Here is an 18,519-nt window from a genome sequence, read left to right as displayed (position 1 = left end):
CTCTGCCCCACTCGGGCACAAGCCATGCTCACACCTTGGGTCTCAGGCACACCTGTAGCAGAGGGGCAGGAGGGGATATGTAGGAACAAGATGCAATGTTACCACACGTGTGTGTTAGTTCCAATACTGAAACCGTGTCCCTGTCTGTGGTACCCCCCTGTGGCCAGGTCTGACATAGCAATCTCCCTGCCACCTGCGACGCTTCTCCCACAGCAATCTCCGTGCTCTTCTTCATCCACACCGACCGCCGTGCCATCCGCAATGCTTCTTCACCCCTAGTGATCTCGATGGAACGTGTTCATCCATAGCGATCTCTGTGCCACCTGCAACACTTCGTCATCCCTCACCACCTCCCGTTCATCCGCAGCAACCTCCAAGCCACCCGCAGCAACCTCCAAGCCACCCACAGCCCTTCTTCATCCCCGGCGATCCCTGCGCCTCCCGTGACCCTTGGCCCCTGGTTTCTGAGCAGAGCCCTCGGTGAGCACAGAGCTCCCACAGGGCCGGACCTGTGCCAACACAGGGCACAGCACCCCCTGGCTCTGCTGCTCACTGGAGACTGCCCAGAGGAATGGAGCTGCCCTTTCCGCAGCTCCCAGTTGGGCAGCTTCGTAGGGGTGGCTCCTGCCTCTGTCCACATCTTATCATCCAGCTGCTCCTGCAGCTGCCTTCCAGCTGTCTGTGTGCAGTGGGCAGGGCCCGCGAGACCCCACGGCCACTCTGCATCACCGGCCACCTCCACCTCCCGTTTCCAGCAGGCAGAGCCCCCGTCAGCCCTTGGCAGGCTGCGCCCAGAGCAGCAAGTCTGAGCTGGGAAACGAAAGGAAATGGCGTGAGGACACAAGGTGCAGAGGGTTTCCCTCCTTGTGTCTGCCCAGATATGCAGCAAGCTCAGCAGACACGTGGCACTCCTGATTTCGGAGGATGCTGAAGACGCAGGGGAGCCCAGGGATGCAGGAGTTTTACCCAGCAGGTTTCGGAGGCAGGTAGCTGGTGCACCAGGCCTCACGACCATCATTTCTCTTCATGGTCAAAGTGCAAAGGCTATTCTTGCTGCTGGGTTTGGGGGGGATATTTTTTTATTTAGCCTTTTTTCAACGTGGCAATGTGATGCCAACAGATGGAGCTGTTCAGAGCAGAGACCGCTCACTTTGGCAGAGTACGGAGGAAGCACTGGACGAGCATGGAATTCTAATTATTAAACATAATGAGAGATGAATCATCTCCAAGCAGCAGACAAACTCTATTTACTATGCTAAAGTGAAAAATAAGTCTGTCAACAAAGCTATAGCCCAGAATGGGGGAATCCCAGGATTTCTCCATCTCTGCACGTGAGGATGTTCTGTCCCAAGAGAGAGGAAGGGCTCATCACACCTCTTCAGCAGAGGGTTGGAGCCTCACAGTCCTGTGCTGGACTCACATCATCACTCACCAGAGCTTCAAATCAAAAGGATACATCATGCAGGACTTTATTCCTTCCCCCCAGCCTAATCCCAGACTTCAAAGCCAGGACACATTGGCATGTCACAGAGCTATCACCCTTCATCTCCTTGGAGTTGAATCAAAGTCCTCAACCCTCTTCCCTAAACTAAGGCCACAAGCGCAGCATGAAGCCTCCACAGCTCACCAGCAACCAGGGATGTGTTACAGGCTATCAGGAGGACAGGAAAGAGGAAAGAGTAAACAACAGGTGACCCTTCTTGGATTTGTGCATGTGTGTGTATGGACAGTGAATTTGAGAGCTGCGTTGTTTCACCAGGGAGCAAACTGGGAGGAAAAATCGACTGTCAAGTGTTACTGCATTTTTTTTCCTGGCAAGATGGAGTGAAACAAAATGTATTTGGTATCCTTATTGGCACATGACTAACAAAGAACAAGGTCTTGCAGTCTATCTGCCAGTGAAATATAAATAATTAGAAAATTTAAGGTGAGGAGGAGATGTCAGCTCTATTTGAAAGATACTTGCCTTTTGATATTTTCAGGTAAGGAGAACTAATTAGTTACCAGGCAGGGGAAAAGGGCTTGTGTCTTCTTTCCAGACACATGAGAGGTTTCAGAAAAGAAGAAAAAAAAGATTAGGTGGTCTTTCCATTATAAGCCCTGTTCCAAAAAGCCACTGTATCTGCTTTTATATAATGGATACAGGATTTCTCATGGCAATGTTACCTGAACATTGCATTGTTCTTAGCAAAAGGACTGCATATGCACTAATGGAGAGACATCTGTGATGAAGAAGTTGCAGGGCAGAAAAAATAAACTGCATCAGTACAGAAAGCAGATATAGGTCCTTCGTGACCTTCACCAGTAGCACTGTTGCCAGCAGGAATGCACTGGCTTCTTCAGGTGATATTCAGTGTAAGCCTGGCACTACATTACTGTGCAGGTGATTTTTACCAGTTGTGAAAAAAATCTGAGAAATAAAAAAGGCAAATAAATTGGTGAAAATGGAAAAAAAAACCAAAACAAAGCCAAAACTTTTGCACCAACCTAAAAGGTTCCTAATTGTGAATCAAGCTGTTCTGTAATCACTGGATCAAACAATGCCTGGTTTCTTCCAGATTTGTGCCAACTGGAGCTCACAGCAACCTACACTTTAGCCCTAACTGGGAAAAAAATCCTGTATAAAGACTTTCTCCTGCATGGATCCTCAAGGGACTCATCAGTCTCCTTTCAATTCAGGAACTTACTGTAGTTCTTTATTCTTTCTAGCCACATATAGTAATTTAACTGGGGAAACTTAATTGTTTACCCTCTGTTAATAGTATTGAACTGAAACAAGTGATGCCATTGGGGGAAGAGAGAAGAAAGAGGAACAGAGAAGACTGGCGAGAACAGGACATAAAGATGGACATACATAAAGACAGCACATGCATATATAAACCTTATTCACAGGAGCACACTAGCCTGAAGAAACCCACACCTAAGATTTCCACATGAATAGGTAATCACACTTACTAGCCAGCCTGGCCACCATTATTACTAAAAAAATGTTAAAAAGTAGTTTATGGAGAATACTCTTTGACTTATTTAAAATGGGCGCTTCAAGTGTTTTCTCAGGCACCAAATTATTCTGCTGACCCTGGACAGGGTCACTGCTAGACAGGAGAATTCACTGCTAGAAGGAGAAACAGCATTAGAGTGGTGGAAACAGGCTTTAGTACTCCTAGTACTGTGACTGCAAATCATCATGCTGTAGCATTCAGAAAGCATCCTAAAGAAATTGTGACATATCCTCAGGACAGGGCTTAGGCAAGGTGAGTAGTACAGATCGGTTCTGGGGGAAAAAAAATTCAGCAGGTCTTGTTTTCTTCATTACCTTTCCAGGAGGAGTAAAAGGAAGCCTTTTACCTCTTTGTGTGTGTTATTTATGAGACCACCTAACATGTCTGTGGCTCATTCTATTGCAGTTAAATAGATGAAGGGCTAGAATTTGAACTAGGTTGAAGAAAAAGAACAGGGGATTGTTGAAAGCCTACCTCAGTTCCTCAGACACCTGAACACTTTCAGGTGCTGCTTCCCTGCAGGGTTAGTCCCTACCAACTAACTTATCTGGGCTTGTCATCCCCACAGAAGTAAAAGCATCTTTATTTTAAAAGAGTTTACATGACTTTAGGGATATGTAAAATGAAAATACTTTACTAGTGAGGCAAAAGAAAAGGCATCTTAGTTTCAAAATTGAAAACAAACAAAATAGAGAAGTATTGAAAGAAGAAAACAGCATTAGCTCATATCTGAACTTAAAACTCTCACATTTTGGACAACAGGATAATTCAGTTGCCTTCTGCCCCTTGTATGTTAATAGTGAATTTTTTCCTGGGTTTCTGTTCTTCATTTATAGTTGGGAGTTACCTTATTTTTGAGTTCTATTCTAATTTAGGTACCTCCCTTATGTTGGTCAAGATTTTTGAAACGTACCTGGGAATAACTTTTTTTGATGTGCAAAGAAGACACTCAAAATTATGCTTTTTCTATCCATTCATCCTTTTCCCTGAGGAATGAACTGGATTGCAGTTCTCAAATTGTAACATTTTGCAAATCATATATCATAACGCATTTTCTGCTGTGCTGTGGCATTGTTTGTCTTTTGGTTTGCTAATTTTCTTTCATGGACATTACACGACACATTAATACAATAAACATGGGGTTTGAAACAATCTCCCTTCCATCCTCACACACACACACAGTATTAGTTTCAAAGGCCATCATGTCACAACATTGACTTTTAATTACCTCAAGACTTGGCATGCTCTTATCTCCCCAGAGGAGTTCAATGCCTCTTGAAAGGACTAGCCTCCAAATTTTAGAAACTGTTTCTTCATTGGATTGAGAACTGCACTTAACTAGAGTTGATTCCTGTAAAATTAGACACAAATGCACTTTTATAAACATGGCAAATTTTTCCCAACAACAACCATAGTGCATTATAGCAGTTACTTCCAGAGATGGACTGGAAGTGATAAGAGCAACATCCAGCATGACGAAAAATCAGAGTGAGCGCAATGAAGGGGCAGTTTCATTTTATACCTGATCTAATTTAACAACAGCCCAAAGCAGGTTATCCCATCCTCCCTATCCCTCTTCCAGCTGTATGCTCCTCTGTTTCCTTTATGTTAGCTCTAACAATCATGCAGCTGCAGGGCACAAAAAAATCAATTCACAGGCCCAAGAGAAAACTAACCTACCAGAAGAATATCTCCTGCAAAGTTTTACTTTTAGTCCTGAAGGGAATTCTGGGTACAATTGTAATCGATACCTGCGGTGCGTTGGTCTTGGCCAGCTGCCGGCGCCCACCCAGCTGCTCTCTCCCTCTCCCTCCTCAAAAGTACAGCGGGGGGGAGAAATTAAGATGAAAAAGTTAATGGGTTGAGCTTACAACAGGGAGATCACTTGCCAAGTACCATCAGGGGCAAAACAGATGCAACTTGGGGAAAAGTAATTCAATTTATTGCCATCTAAAATAGGTTTAGGATAGTGAGAGACAAAGGCAAATTAAAACACACCTTCCCCCCACCCTCTCGCCCCCATATCCTCCACCCTCTCCTGCAAGAGGGGCTCAGAGGGCTGTTTCTCACCTTTTTTTTTCCTCACCCCTCGTGGCCGGGTGCTCTTCTCCCTTTTCTTAAAGCTGCTTCCCCTGAGGTGCTGGGCTGTGGCCTGCACTGCCCCTGCTGGAACCGGCCGGAACCGGCCGGAACTGGCGGCAGCTGGGGCAGGGCAGGCCCGCCTCTCCTCACAGTCCCCCACCAGCCCCTCCACACCTGCACACAAGACAGCACCGCAGACAAAAGAGCTTACTTTTAGCCACAAAAAGTAAAGCAGCAACATTTTCAAATACGGACAATTTGATCTCGATGTTAAATTGAATCTCCTCTGGCCCACGGGCAGTGGGGCCAGGAGATTTCCAGCACAGCATCACACTGCCCAGCTGTATCAGTCAGATACAACTCACATTTTAAGAAAACAATTCAAAAAATATGTTTAATAGGATTTCTATTGCAGGTACAGTACGTGCCAAAGACGTTACAATCCAGGCTGGTATCGCGGTTTATTGGCATTTAACCTTGAACATGGTGGTTTTGCCACAGGCAAGTTGTATCACAGCAAACCGAAATCCTTGCTCATGCTTGTGCTGCAATGGAATGTAGTCTGTACCATTCAAACACAAACACCCGAAGTGAAACCAGGGCTGCAGAAATGATTACCTTTAGGAAAACTGTTGAAATTATAAAAATATGCTGAGAGCCCTTGGCTAGTGAAGAGCTCCTTTTGGAGCAGTCACCGCCTGGCTGCATCAGATTATTTGCCCAGAGGAGTCTGCGGTTTGGTTCTTCCACTTGGCTTTTCAAGCCTTGCACATCCACCATATATTTCCAGATAATCCAAAAAATAAGTATGAGTCATCAAAACATTTTGCACCACCTCATTTCCGAAGTCTCCAGTGCTGACATTAAAGGACTTGCACTGTTTGAGTCCTCTAAGAGAAATACCTCCAAGGGTGATGTCCCGGCTCCGCCGAAGCTGACGGCTGAGCTCAAAGTGATCTCACTGAGGACAGGACCTTACCTCAAACACTGGCCTTCATGTGGTGCTTTCTGAAAACTGCATTTTAACAACTTTGAAAGGCTTTTTGTTTTAGAAAAATGAGTTTAGTTGGTCTCTTTCTGTAGGTCTATGTGGATACTTACAGCAATATAACTGAGTATAATAAATTGGGCAAACTGCACGCTAAATATCTATCACAATATATTGTAGTTGATAGGCTCCAAGAGGGATGATAAGCTCTGGGGGCTCCTCCTCTGTAAGTCCACCTGGATGTCTGACCGACATACACCTGCACACTGTGCATAGGAACCACCAGGTGTGCCTGAAGGTGCAGAGCCTCGGGGGATTAACCATGCGAGGACATGACACCCATGGTCCTTAGGAGGCTTGTACAAACTCCAGGATGAGCGCTGACACCGTAACTTCACAGCACTCTTCTCTCTGGGATGATTACACTGTGAGGAGGTTGGAGCCTGCCAGCTTTGCCACATTTACACCCCACACTCACCCTCAAGGCACTGGTGAACATAGCTCTCCGTGTCTCTCATGCTGTTTAAGAAACAAGGAAAAGCAGCTGCTTTGAACTCTTGTAGCCTGGACCCTAAGGAAACCATGCCTAAACATTCATGCTGTCCATCTGTACAGTTTCAGCAATTCTTGCGTTCATTAGCAAATTCATACAAAGCTGAAGAGGACTACAGATCTGACAGATGCTCATTGCCTATGGGAGGCTCGCACAAAGTACGGCCTGGGGCTTACAGGCAACTCTTGAAACCAGCAGCCAAGAGGTAGGAGCCACATACACAGTCACCACTCACGTACACTGTCTCTTGTGTAACAGATATATGTGGACACAAGGGTTGGCTAAAAGTCTTGGAGGCAGAGAAGCTGGGATAGCTGACACTTCTGTACTAGGATAGGGAACTCAGGAAGAACAGCAGGACAGTACCTTGCAAGGAACTGTGAACTCAAGAGTTGGTAAAGGACCATAGGACATAAAATAAGTGCATTGCATTGCTGTCACAGAGGAGACGTCTAAGGTAAGTGAGGTTAAGGCACAAAACCATAGGAAAGCAGGTCTCGCTGTAGCTGTTGCTCATGTGTTCATTAATGTGTTTTAGTTGGTTCGTTAGGCAGACAGGAGTGGGCAACAAGACAGACATTTATTGCATTCAAATCACCATTAAGCGATTTGCTAATGGTCTTTATGGGGATTTATTGCCCAGGTTATGTGGAAGATAAATGCTGTGTCACTAGGGGACTTAAACCAGGAAAAGTCAGTGTACAAGTCCTCCTTATTTCTGTATTATCTCGTAATGGAATGAATAATCAAGTACAGGGCGACTGGAGCCGAACAACCTCCCACAAGCTTTCCTGTAAAAAATGAGCAAAAAGAAAAGAGGTAAGTTTTATTAATGAGTACTGCTATCTTTAGACCCACTACAGGAGTCCTCTACCACAAGCTATCAGTGATGTCAGCTTCCATATAAAATCTCAATACAATTTCCTGCAAGTTGTAGGCTCTCAGCATTTTTTGGCAGATCTGGACTCTGATATGAGGCAGTGGCACTTTCTCAACTCACCTGCAAGGCATCTACAAAAACCTCTGCTGACGCTCCATGCTAAAAGCCACAGAAACTGTGTTTGTCCTCACTTTGCTGTAAACCAAAATTGAGTCTTTCACATGAAAAACCTGGCCAGTTATAAGGTTACAGTTTATATTCCTTCACCTCTTCAAACCTCCCTTGGAAGATGAGCCTTATTAGCACTGTGAAGCATATATCAATTCTTACCCAGGTTTCTTGGAAGTTCTCACAACTATTTCCTCTTATTCTTTCTCTTCTTTCCTTAAAAATAATTTTGTTTTCCCTCTACCCACTTTACACTGATTCCTGTTCTCTGCTGTTAAAGAAGTCTCTTTGTATACTCTGCTTTCTAACAAGAGCCTTAATTTCCTTACCTAGCCACATCATAAACTTTCCCTTCAGCTCTCCAGTTCTCTGCTAAGCCTTCTCCTGCCAATCAAGCTGACCTGAAAATCAGATTCTTTCCCAAGTCATATTTTAACCTGAAAGGTGCCTCTCTGCTGAAGTACAGGATGGGATTGCAGTCACTTAGAATTGCATAGGTCCAAATACAGTTAAGAGTGGCAAACCTTTTGAGATTCAGGAGATGCTTTTGAAATAGGGCTGTATATAGACTGCAGATAGTGTTATTTGCAAACATAACACTATAAAAGCTTTCCGTGCCATTCAATGTTTTTGAATAAATGAATCCTGCTACCACTGAATCATTAGAACCCCTAGTATATCTTGTTGACTCAAAGTAAATGACTCTCATAACAACCAGAAGACAGAAATTATGGTGGAATTCCAAGTTTTCATTTTTAAAATGTGTAGATATTCTAGAACTTCCTGTCTAATTTGCATCATTCTGCTCAAAACTGAGCTATAAAGACTGTCCAGTTGCAGCATTACCACATGCCACTGTGAAACGTTGCACCTGTTTCACCTGTAATACCATAAAAACCAATAGTTGTGGCTTCTTTTTCTAGACTCTATTAACTTACATTTTAAGTAACAATAACAGTTACCACAGCCTTGCTAATACCCCTGGATTTATTACTAGCTTTGCTTCCTCTTAGGCTTCTTTCTCCTTTCACAGCATCTTCCATATTGTCCTTTACGGGTGAACAGCTGCAGTTTCCCTAAAACAGGCCACTTCTTCCTCCTCAGTCAAATCTTGTATTTCACAGCATTTCCAGAGGTTGATTCACAAGCAGAGATGCATACTCTTCATACCTACAGAATACACAAAATGGAATTCAAATCACCTCTACACATTTTTTTAGTGTAACAGTGTATTGGCTTTGTGTGGCAAGGTTTTGGTAGCAGGGGGGGGTTACAGGGGTGGCTTCTGTAAGAAGCTGCTGGAAGCTTCCCCTGTGTCGGAGAGAGCCAATACCAGCCAGCTCTAAGATGGACCCGCCGCCGGCCAAGGCTGAGCCAAGCAGCAATAGTGGTAATACCTCTGTGATAACATTTTAAGAAGGAAAAAAGAAGTTGGGACAGACAAAAACAGCAGCCAGAGAGAGGAGTGAGAACATGTGAGAGAAACAACCCTGCAGACACCAAGGTCAGTGAAGAAGGAGGGGGAGGAGATGCTCCAGGCACCAGAGCAGAGATTCCCCTGCAGCCTGTGGGGAAGACCATGGTGAGGCAGGCTGTCCCCCTGCAGCCCATGGAAGTCCACGGTGGAGCAGATATCCACCTGCAGCCCAGGGAGGACCCCAGGCCGGAGCAGGTGGATGCCCGAAGGAGGCTGTGACCCTGTGGGAACCCCGCGCTGGAGCAGGCTCCTGGCAGGACCTGCGGATCTGTGGAGAGAAGAGCCCATGGAGCAGGTTTTCTGGCAGGACTTGTGACCCTGTGGGGGACCCATGCTGGAGCAGTGTGTTCCTGAAGGACTGCACACCGTGGAAAGGACCCATGCTGGAGCAGTTCGTGAAGAACTGCAGCCCGTGGGAAGGATCCACACTGGAGAAGTTCATGGAGGACTGTCTCCTGTGGGAGGGACCCCACACAGGAGCAGGGAAAGAGTGTGATGAGTCCTGTCCCTGAGGATGATGAAGCGGCAGAAAATAACGTGTGATGAACTGACCATAAACCCCATTCCCTGTCCCCCTGCACTGCTGGGGGGGTTGGTAGAGAATCCGGGAGTGAAGTTATGCCCGGGAAGAAGGGAGGGGTGGAGGGAAGGTGTTCTGAGATTTGGTTTTATTTCTCATTACCCTACTCTGGTTGATTTGTAACAAATTGAGTTAATTTTCCCCAAGCTGAGTCTGTTTTGCCCGTCAGGGTAATTGGTGAGTGATCTCTCCTGTCCTTATCTTGACCCACAAGCCCTTTGTTATATTTTCTCTCCCCTGTCCAGCTGAGGAGGGGGAGTGATGGAACAGCTTTGGTGGGCACCTGGCATCCAGCCAGAGTCAACCTGCCACAAACAGGCCTCTCCTCTGTGACTTGCTCAACAGCAGCCCTCTGAAGTCACTCATTGCAGGGCCACACTGTTAAGGTCCAGAAGCAAAGATAAAGGTAAAGGAGCAAACGAAGACAAAAAAATAGGCTATATGTTAGGTTTGGTTTAGGCTATTACAAGCTTTTAGCAGCGAAATTTATTATGGCAGAAGACTGTACTCTGGCACCAACCTGTCTGCTACAAAACACTCTAGGACACGTAATTGTGCGTTTGAGTATAAAAATCAACAGTATTCAAACTGTTTGTATTTATATGCATTGCGTCTGGTTGCCCTTCCTTTATAATTTTAGCCAGCTATTGCTGTCAACTGTGTCATTTCCTCCTGGACTGTATCTCTATGCCAGTGGCAACGGTTACTCATCGCGTACAACAGTTTACAGACCATGTCATTGCAAAGTGTGTCCATCCTCACCATTTATTTTTTCATAAGCCCCTTTTAAGTCCAAAATAGAACTGGTAGCAGACTTAGACCCACAACTAAATTAGTCTAAGATCTTTCATTAGCTTAAGTGGGAGTAGAATGATAGGAAGTTCTGCTCCTGCCAGTCTTCATGATTACTGATACAGAAATACATAAGTGCTAATACAGTTTTCTTCTCACAAGTACCTTAGGTAGGTGGTCAGCTCTGTACCTGGTTTGTGCTCTGCATCTTGCTTGTGATTCTCAAGACAAGAGAATCCTTTTTTCCTTTTTACTCTACCTAGACAGAAGGAAGAGACATTGGACAATGAAAAAGGACACTGCTCAAGTTCAAACAATGATTCCTAAGTAGCTTCCTGAAGAAGCCTGGCTTTTTTGGCAAAAAAAAAATTTGGAGTATTATATGGACACAAAAGCAAAGTAAAAGCAAAATATGTTATTTGCTTTTCAAGTTATGATTTTATATATATATATATACACACACATACAAATACAATTTTGAGATAGTGTGTGGGAAAAAATTATATGCTGGAATCCAAATCTCCATGGAGAGATAGTAAGCAAGTAAGGGGAAGAAACAATTTACCAATTTACACATTTTACAAGACATTCTGCCATGCTTATTCCATGAAAGAGTGAATTTATGCCAAAGTTTCTATGAAGTTGACACTGAAAAGCACTTTTAGAATGAAAGTAGGCTAACAGTTACTTAACTTTTCCAAAACGAATGCCATTTTCAAAGGTGGGTACTTACAAACCCATATACATGATCTTCAATTTTTTCACTCGCTATGTAGCAAAGCTCCCACACAATTATTTAATGCTGCATGTTAGAGTAATTTAATGGCTCTGACAACACAGCTTCTTTGCTGGAACATTTCTGAAGCATTGTAGTCTGCACTGCCAAGGCCTCAGCTAGTGTAAAACTGTATAGGTATTCATTTCATCAGACCATGACTGTATCAGCTGAGGATCCAATCTGATAGCACAAACTATTTCAAAGAGATGCAGTCCACTTTGTGTTTCTGCAACCTGGATAGCCTCTGTTTCTTATTATTCAGAGAGATGTATAGAACTACCTTCAACTATATTGTGACACTGATGTCACAATTAAAAAACCACACAAAGATGACAGTATCTCAATGTATGCTGTAACATAACAGTGAAAATGAACTCAGGCTATTAAAAAAATTTATTAAGATTTTTATCCATGAAAGATTGGTACTACAATCAATGTAACCATTTAATCAGTCAAGTATGTCTGTTATAGGCAGGCACAACATTACAAAACAGGCAAGTACAATGCCTGATTAAGCGAATACAGTCTGAATATCTATTTATCCACTATTTCTGAAAACAGAATTATCAAATATCCACCAGGGAAAAAGATTAACTATTTTAGTTTCTCTTTGGCATACTTATCAGAACAATGAATTAATTACAAAAGTCTTCTATTGCTGCCAGTGCTATGAAGAAAAAAAGTACTGAATGGAAGATTGGATGTCAGAACTCACTTTTAGGTCTCAGGCGACCTGGCTAACGTTATCAGAACTGGTGACAAAAGACAGTTTAGCTGCCAATGCTTCACAAGGCAGACAAGGATTACATTGTTTCATAATGCAGTTTTGTTGAAGGTATAAAAAGAATTACAGTAAATTTATGCACAGTACATACATATTACACACAGTTATATAAATACCCATGCTGTGGCTGGACTTTAGGAAGTTGCTTTATCAATAAGAAAGCTAGTATCAGACCTCCCAACATCCATTTAATACACATTGCACTTCGCATCCAGTAATATGTTCAATTTCTGTACCTCTCAAAAATAGATTTAAAACAGAAGCGAAGAATAATAGCGAATCTTTCCATAAACTTTGTTTTCTTATTTACATTGTAATATTCCATTATACATAAAGACTGCGTTACGATACATCATCTTCATATAGCTTTTTGTAATACATACAGCTTGAAGCTATTAACATCTTAGTTTGGGAACAGAGATATGACCTGTAAGACTATTTAAAAACAACTCTAGCCGTAATTTTGCTCTAGTTTGTTTCACTGAAACCATTCTTTGACAAAAAAAATTCCTCCTTATTGGGGAGGAAAAAACCAACCCATGTTTAAACCACCACTGGATTTCCTTAAACCACTGAGAAACTTAGAAACCATAATCATTTTTTGCATAATTATATAGCCACTTCAGAGGCCTGTTACTTTTAAATTTAGACCATGAATGACTATTGAGACCATATCTTTAAATTAAAAATTTTTTTTTGAACTTCCTATTATTTTTCAAATATAAAACAATGAAAACGCAATCATTAATCATACATAATCTTTGCACAACTAGAAAGAGTTCCTATTTTATTAGGGGAAAAAATGAACATGCACATACCCCCATTCACAGGGTAAGAACATAAACTACAGCAGCACTTGTCTCAAGTTATGGTGCACATGGTTGCAATACAGGGTATAAAACAAGAGCAGAATTTCCAACATCTGTTAAAACACAAAAAAACTTATTGTACAAAAAGTCATTCACATTCTTTGCAATGAAGTGAGGAATCAGCTGTTCAGCTTTCTGGACTCTCCAGCCTGCAAACTCCTCCTTCTATTGCCACAGACTGTCCTGCCACGGCTCCAGGAGGAAGTCTTGAAATGTGAGTCTGTGGAAAGTCAAGACAGTATTATCCAGTGAGAAGAGAGGCAAAATTATGCAGGACACAAAGCAAGCTTGTAAGTATTGAACAATTGAACAATTAAGCTGTTCCATCACTGAAGTCTGAGGGCAAACTACAAAGCAACTTGAAAAGTTGCAAACAACTACGATTGGTTTTTTGTGGGTTTTTTTGGTTTTTTTGTTTGCATTAATGTTTAACACATGAAGAGGAGGACCATGGCAGATGGGTAGAAAAGGTAAAGCGGATGACCCAGCACACTGAAAGTAGAAGAAAGGAATATCCAGCATGAAGACAAAAGAAAAATAACTGTGGCATTCCATGGTTTAATAAGTCTATTTCTTAGGGAGATTCAAAAAAGTTTAGTACTGCATACAGAAATACACCTTACAGAAATCTTAGACACAATAAACTATTTGACAGAGAGAAACTAACACTTCAGAGCATAAGGCAACTGCGATGATCAGGATGCAAAGAAGAAATTTCTCTGCATAAAATACCTAAAATACCTCCACCTAAAAAAACCCCCATAGACTTCCTCTAAAATATTTGTTGCCAACTGTCAAATAAATGGACCCGAAGAGCAATTGTGTTTCTGTCAACAGGCATCTTTTCCATGGAGAAGTTTTAAAAGCAGGCCTTTGAGATGGCTCTGTAATATTTCAGCCAGAGAGCAAAAGCCAGAGAGGGGGCACATGTGTTTGTGTACACAAAACTTCAGCTTATAACTCTATCATAACTCAGTGACGCTGCAAATCTCTTAAAGATCCTTTATATTCTGAGGCACATTTTATCACTGATGCACATTTGCTTGCAAAAAGATACTTTGACTTATCATTAGAAGTAATGACTTCCTCCTCTGCCCCTTGCACATGTTTTTATACTGTGAAAACTGCTTATGTTTTCATTCACGCTGTCGATTTTGAGCTACAGCAAGAGCCACTTATTGATATATCGGCTGCTTTCATACAGGGCCAAGTGGCTAAAGCAGTGTTTAAACAGAACAACAAAAAGGAGTCAGAGGCATCTTTCTACAAACTTTACTGTTTCCTACTTTCAGAGCTGCTGAGTGGGCTCTGGTAAAACACAAAAAAGAGCCTTAGTGAAACTCCAAAATGCAATAGGGCTGATAACAGCATTTACACAGGCTTGAGGCAGAAAGTAGCAATCACAGGGACTCACCAGCTCAAGCTACACTCCAGCCATCCCTCCCATGGAAGCGAGAGTGCTGGCCATCATTCCCCTCATGAGTTACAAGTTTCACCAAATGATTCATTAATGCTCAGACAATATAATGGTTAAACAATTATTAAATTAGGAACTAGAAATGATTCCTACTACGATATAAAGCTCACAAGTTGCTGGCATTTAGAAATTACAGCTTCCTCTAAGTGCAGCCAACTACATATTTAAGTTTTAGTATGTACATTATCCCATTTAAACGATTCAACTGCTGCAAAAATGTGTAACTTGCAATGAGGGCAACAAACAGCAAAAAGTATAGATGTAAAAGTTCAGTAAGAATAAATTGCATCAATTGAGCAGCAAGTGATTTGAGACTGTAACCACAATTCATTGCATCAGAGACATTCTGTATCTCAGAGGCAGCTTCTTGTAATTCCTTTCTTGATAAGGGTATCCTTGTGTCTGCTCTTAGGTGGTCTTGTTTCCAGTTAAATTACAGTATGAGATTTAATTAAAAACATTTAAAGGTTTTCATTTTACTGTTAAAACTTTGATCTCCGGCCTTCCTGCTTGATATACGAACATCTTCCTACTTTCAGAACAGTTTTGGTTACAACTGTGCTTTACCACTTCAAGAAGAAAAGATTCTTTTCAAATCTGTTAGTTTCCCCCAAAATGTAACTGACAATTTTTGGAGATATTATTTCATAAGTTTAAATAAAATACAAAAAAGAAAAAGGAAGAAAAACAAGCAGAAGAAGGTATTTTTCACTTTATGACCGAGAGACTCAAGTCATTTTTCCAGGTCTGTGAAAATTTCTAAATGAAAAGTGGGATAGGATGACAGTGTAAAAGCAACATTGTACGATGGGCACAGTAGCAAATTTCCTCAGTGGAAGAATCCACTGACTGTTTAGTGAGATACTGCAATCAAAGCAAGCCAGTGGTCCACTCTAAGGCAGGCATCATTTATGAGTGAGATGGTTTATACAGTGATCAGTCTGAATTATCAGCACATCATTGTAGCAATACAATAAAAAGCACAGAGGCCAAGGATGCTGCCAAGAGGCATAAGAGAGGAAGCTTGTTACTGAAACAGAAGAAATATTAGCACCATCATGGTTATCATGAATCTTATAATCAATTTTTTTCATTATAACTACAAAAGACCTGATTTGTGTAAATTAGTTTTCTGACCCAAGTTATGAATTAACCTTTTGCATAGGCTTGACTTATCCCACAAATCAAAGTTAAATGCCTAATAAAACCTTATGCAATTGCAGTGCAAAATGTGAGGCTTCATTGAATCCACATGAAATTTATAGATCCTCTTATTTTAAAAAGTTAGTTAAGCATAATATCCCAATAAGTTTTTGAGCACAGAAAGGAAAATATACAAGAGGGAGATAAGCAGATAGTCAATATCTATTGATACATTATCAAGTAGCTATGCTTAAATAGCTGTCCAAAACACATTTTCTGTACGAAACCTCATTTCCTATAAAAGGAAAAACACGTTTCCCACACAAAAGACCCCAAACCACTATACACTAGCATCTGCACATTTCCACTTACAGAAACACCCAAACCACATATAACAAAACCTTTTTTAAGGCCTTTACTTGCATCCTGTTTATTTGCATACTTCATATGATGGAGCAAATACAGATGCTGTTTTACACTGACTACTTCTTATTACTTTCACCAATGGCTGCCTTATGTAGAGCAAAAACAAGACAGATCTATGATGATAGTGTTTAAAATATGCTACCTAATAAGTAATATGAAAGGATAACATTGCCATGTCAAGACAACTTCAGATAAACTTCCAAGTGAATTCTTATAATTGTATCTCCCTTGTTCTTAGCCGTAAGAACAAACTCTAGTAAATAAAAAGAAAGATCAAAGAATATTTAATATTTTCAAATGCAACCACAGAACTTATTTGTACAGTTTGTTACATTTTTATATCCCAACATCATATTTTACATTAAGTCCAGATTGTACAGTGGATTAGGTTTAGATTTTTAAAACATAAAAATAAAAAGCAAACAAAAAAGAACAACACTGGAAAGCTTGTAATTGAATTTGATTAGTCTGTCAGCTTTACAAGCTGAATGAACCCACATCTGGGGGAAATTGTGCCTGGGAGCACAAAAACAGGAAAAGAAAAAGTTTTCCTGAATTAATACTCCATTCAGCTTTGTGGAAGCCTCTCTTTGAGGAAACCGTATGCCAAGGAAAGGTAGATTAAGAACGTCAGGGCTACCCATATCTTCAGCTCTACAAATAGAAATTTTACTGTCCCTGAGAATATTCTGATTTGATTTGCTTTTCTAGAGAAAAGTGGAGCTGGGGAGGGCCTAGTAGGAGCAGAGGTCCTGACAGCTAGGAAACCAGTTAGTCACCACAGACCTTTGTCTGCAGCTTCTAGGAGGAACCTCTTGCCCACATTTCAAAAGGAAAAAAGATAAATGCTAGATGAAAGACTTGGTTTTGCTTCCCACCCCTCCACAAAGCACAAACAAGCTAACTAACCTTCCAACACTGATTCTTGCTCCGTGTACTTGCCATCCAAACACATGACGCTTCCCTCTTTCCCTCCTAACCAAACCAAAACCATGGAGTAGCCAGCTCCCCCAACCCCAAAGCTGCAGACACTGCCCATGCAAAGTTACTATTTCTCAGTCCCTTTTGATGCATACTGGAAAGTTTCCCACTATCCTTCGAGTCCAAAACTAATAGGTCCTTCTGCTCTGGAATAAGTGTTAACAGCTACAGGGTCAATATATCGTTTCATCTTTTCGTCATGAACATTGCGTCTATTTTTTGAGCTACGTATTTTTAGCATACCTTTTTTAAAAAAGTAAAATAAAAATACTAAAATTTGTACGAAGGCTTACTTTACTTCATGCCTCGTAGGTAAAGATTCTGAAACAACCTTGAGACCAACTAACATAAAAAATATTTTTAGTCTTTAAAGAGCTACTCTACTCCTTTTATTCACATAAAAGTATTAGTTTGTCACAACAGCTTCATTTTTTTTTCATTAAAAGCATAAATACAATGTAAAATGAATATAAAAGTTTAAGCCAAAAGACAAATAGTGCTGCATGAGAAAACTGAAGTCAATCCAACACTGCCAACAGGACAGAGTACAACTACCAGATGGCAGCACCTTCAGTTCTTAAGCAAATCTAGGGAGTACTGCATGTGTTTAGCTTTCCTATTACATGCTGTCCTGGGTTCATCTGGGATAGAGTTAATTTTTATAGGAACCTGGGAGGTGAGGGGCATAGCCGGGGCAGCTGACCTGAACTAGCCAAGGAGCTATTCCATACCATGTGACATCATGCTCAGTATATAAATGGGGAGCGGCCGGGGGGGAGCTCTCGACTTTCGGTGGGGGGAAGTGGCGGAGCGTCAGGTTCTGGGTGCTGAGCAGTTGCACTGTGCATACACTGTGCATTTTTGTATACTCTTTCATTAGTACCGTTGTTGTTGTTGTAATTTTTTTTGTGTTGTCCCAGTAAACTGCCTTTATCTCAACCCTCGAGTTCCAGGGTTTGTTTTCTTTTCTCTCCTCCGTCTCCCCCCTATCCCACCGGAGGGGGGCGGGAGGAGAGAGCGAGCGGCTGCGTGGTCCTTTGTTACCGGCTGGGCTGAAACCACGACACATGCTCAGGATGTGCTTTGGACAGAGTAATTTATAAAACAATCTTTTTCCATTCATCACCCTACTGAGATGAAATATAATGAAAGACCAAGGAGATAACATACTTAATGAAATTGCTTTCTACCACCTTACTACTTAAAGAAAAGTACCACCAAACCCATATATTCTTTAGAAATTCAGAATCACTCAGAGGTCTACGAGCTATCTAGCTGGGTACACACTTCCATCATAAGAACCATCTGGCCACCTATTCTGAATTTATTTTCTAGGCAGTAATAGCCCATTTGGACACCAATAGTCATCCTCTGCTGCTCCATCTACCAGGAAGCTCCCCTCTAACATGGTTTGAATGTACACCTGCCATATGACAGGAGAAGGTGCCCTGCAAAAACTGGTAAGTGCTGCTATCAGAATATCCCATGTGCAACTCATTTGGTAAAAATCTTAAAAAAGAAAAAAAAAGGGGGGGAGGA

The 18,519-nt window shown here is 41.7% G+C and overlaps 1 protein-coding gene across 1 annotated transcript in view; it reads right to left on the bottom strand.

Annotated features, from left to right (window-relative positions):
- Positions 1 to 11,675: 11,675 nt before the first annotated feature.
- TASP1 (taspase 1) overlaps positions 11,676 to 18,519 on the bottom strand; it is an 89,846-nt gene continuing 83,002 nt past the window's right edge. The window contains 1 exon segment of the mRNA XM_069787559.1: positions 11,676 to 13,173. Within this exon segment, the coding sequence (XP_069643660.1) occupies positions 13,081 to 13,173 (93 nt within the window). The 3' untranslated portion in view covers positions 11,676 to 13,080.

This window comes from Haliaeetus albicilla, chromosome 7 (assembly GCF_947461875.1).
Source record: "Haliaeetus albicilla chromosome 7, bHalAlb1.1, whole genome shotgun sequence".
Lineage (NCBI taxonomy): Eukaryota > Metazoa > Chordata > Aves > Accipitriformes > Accipitridae > Haliaeetus > Haliaeetus albicilla.
Note: the sequence above shows the minus strand (reverse complement) of the source record. Positions and strands in the feature narration are given on the sequence as shown.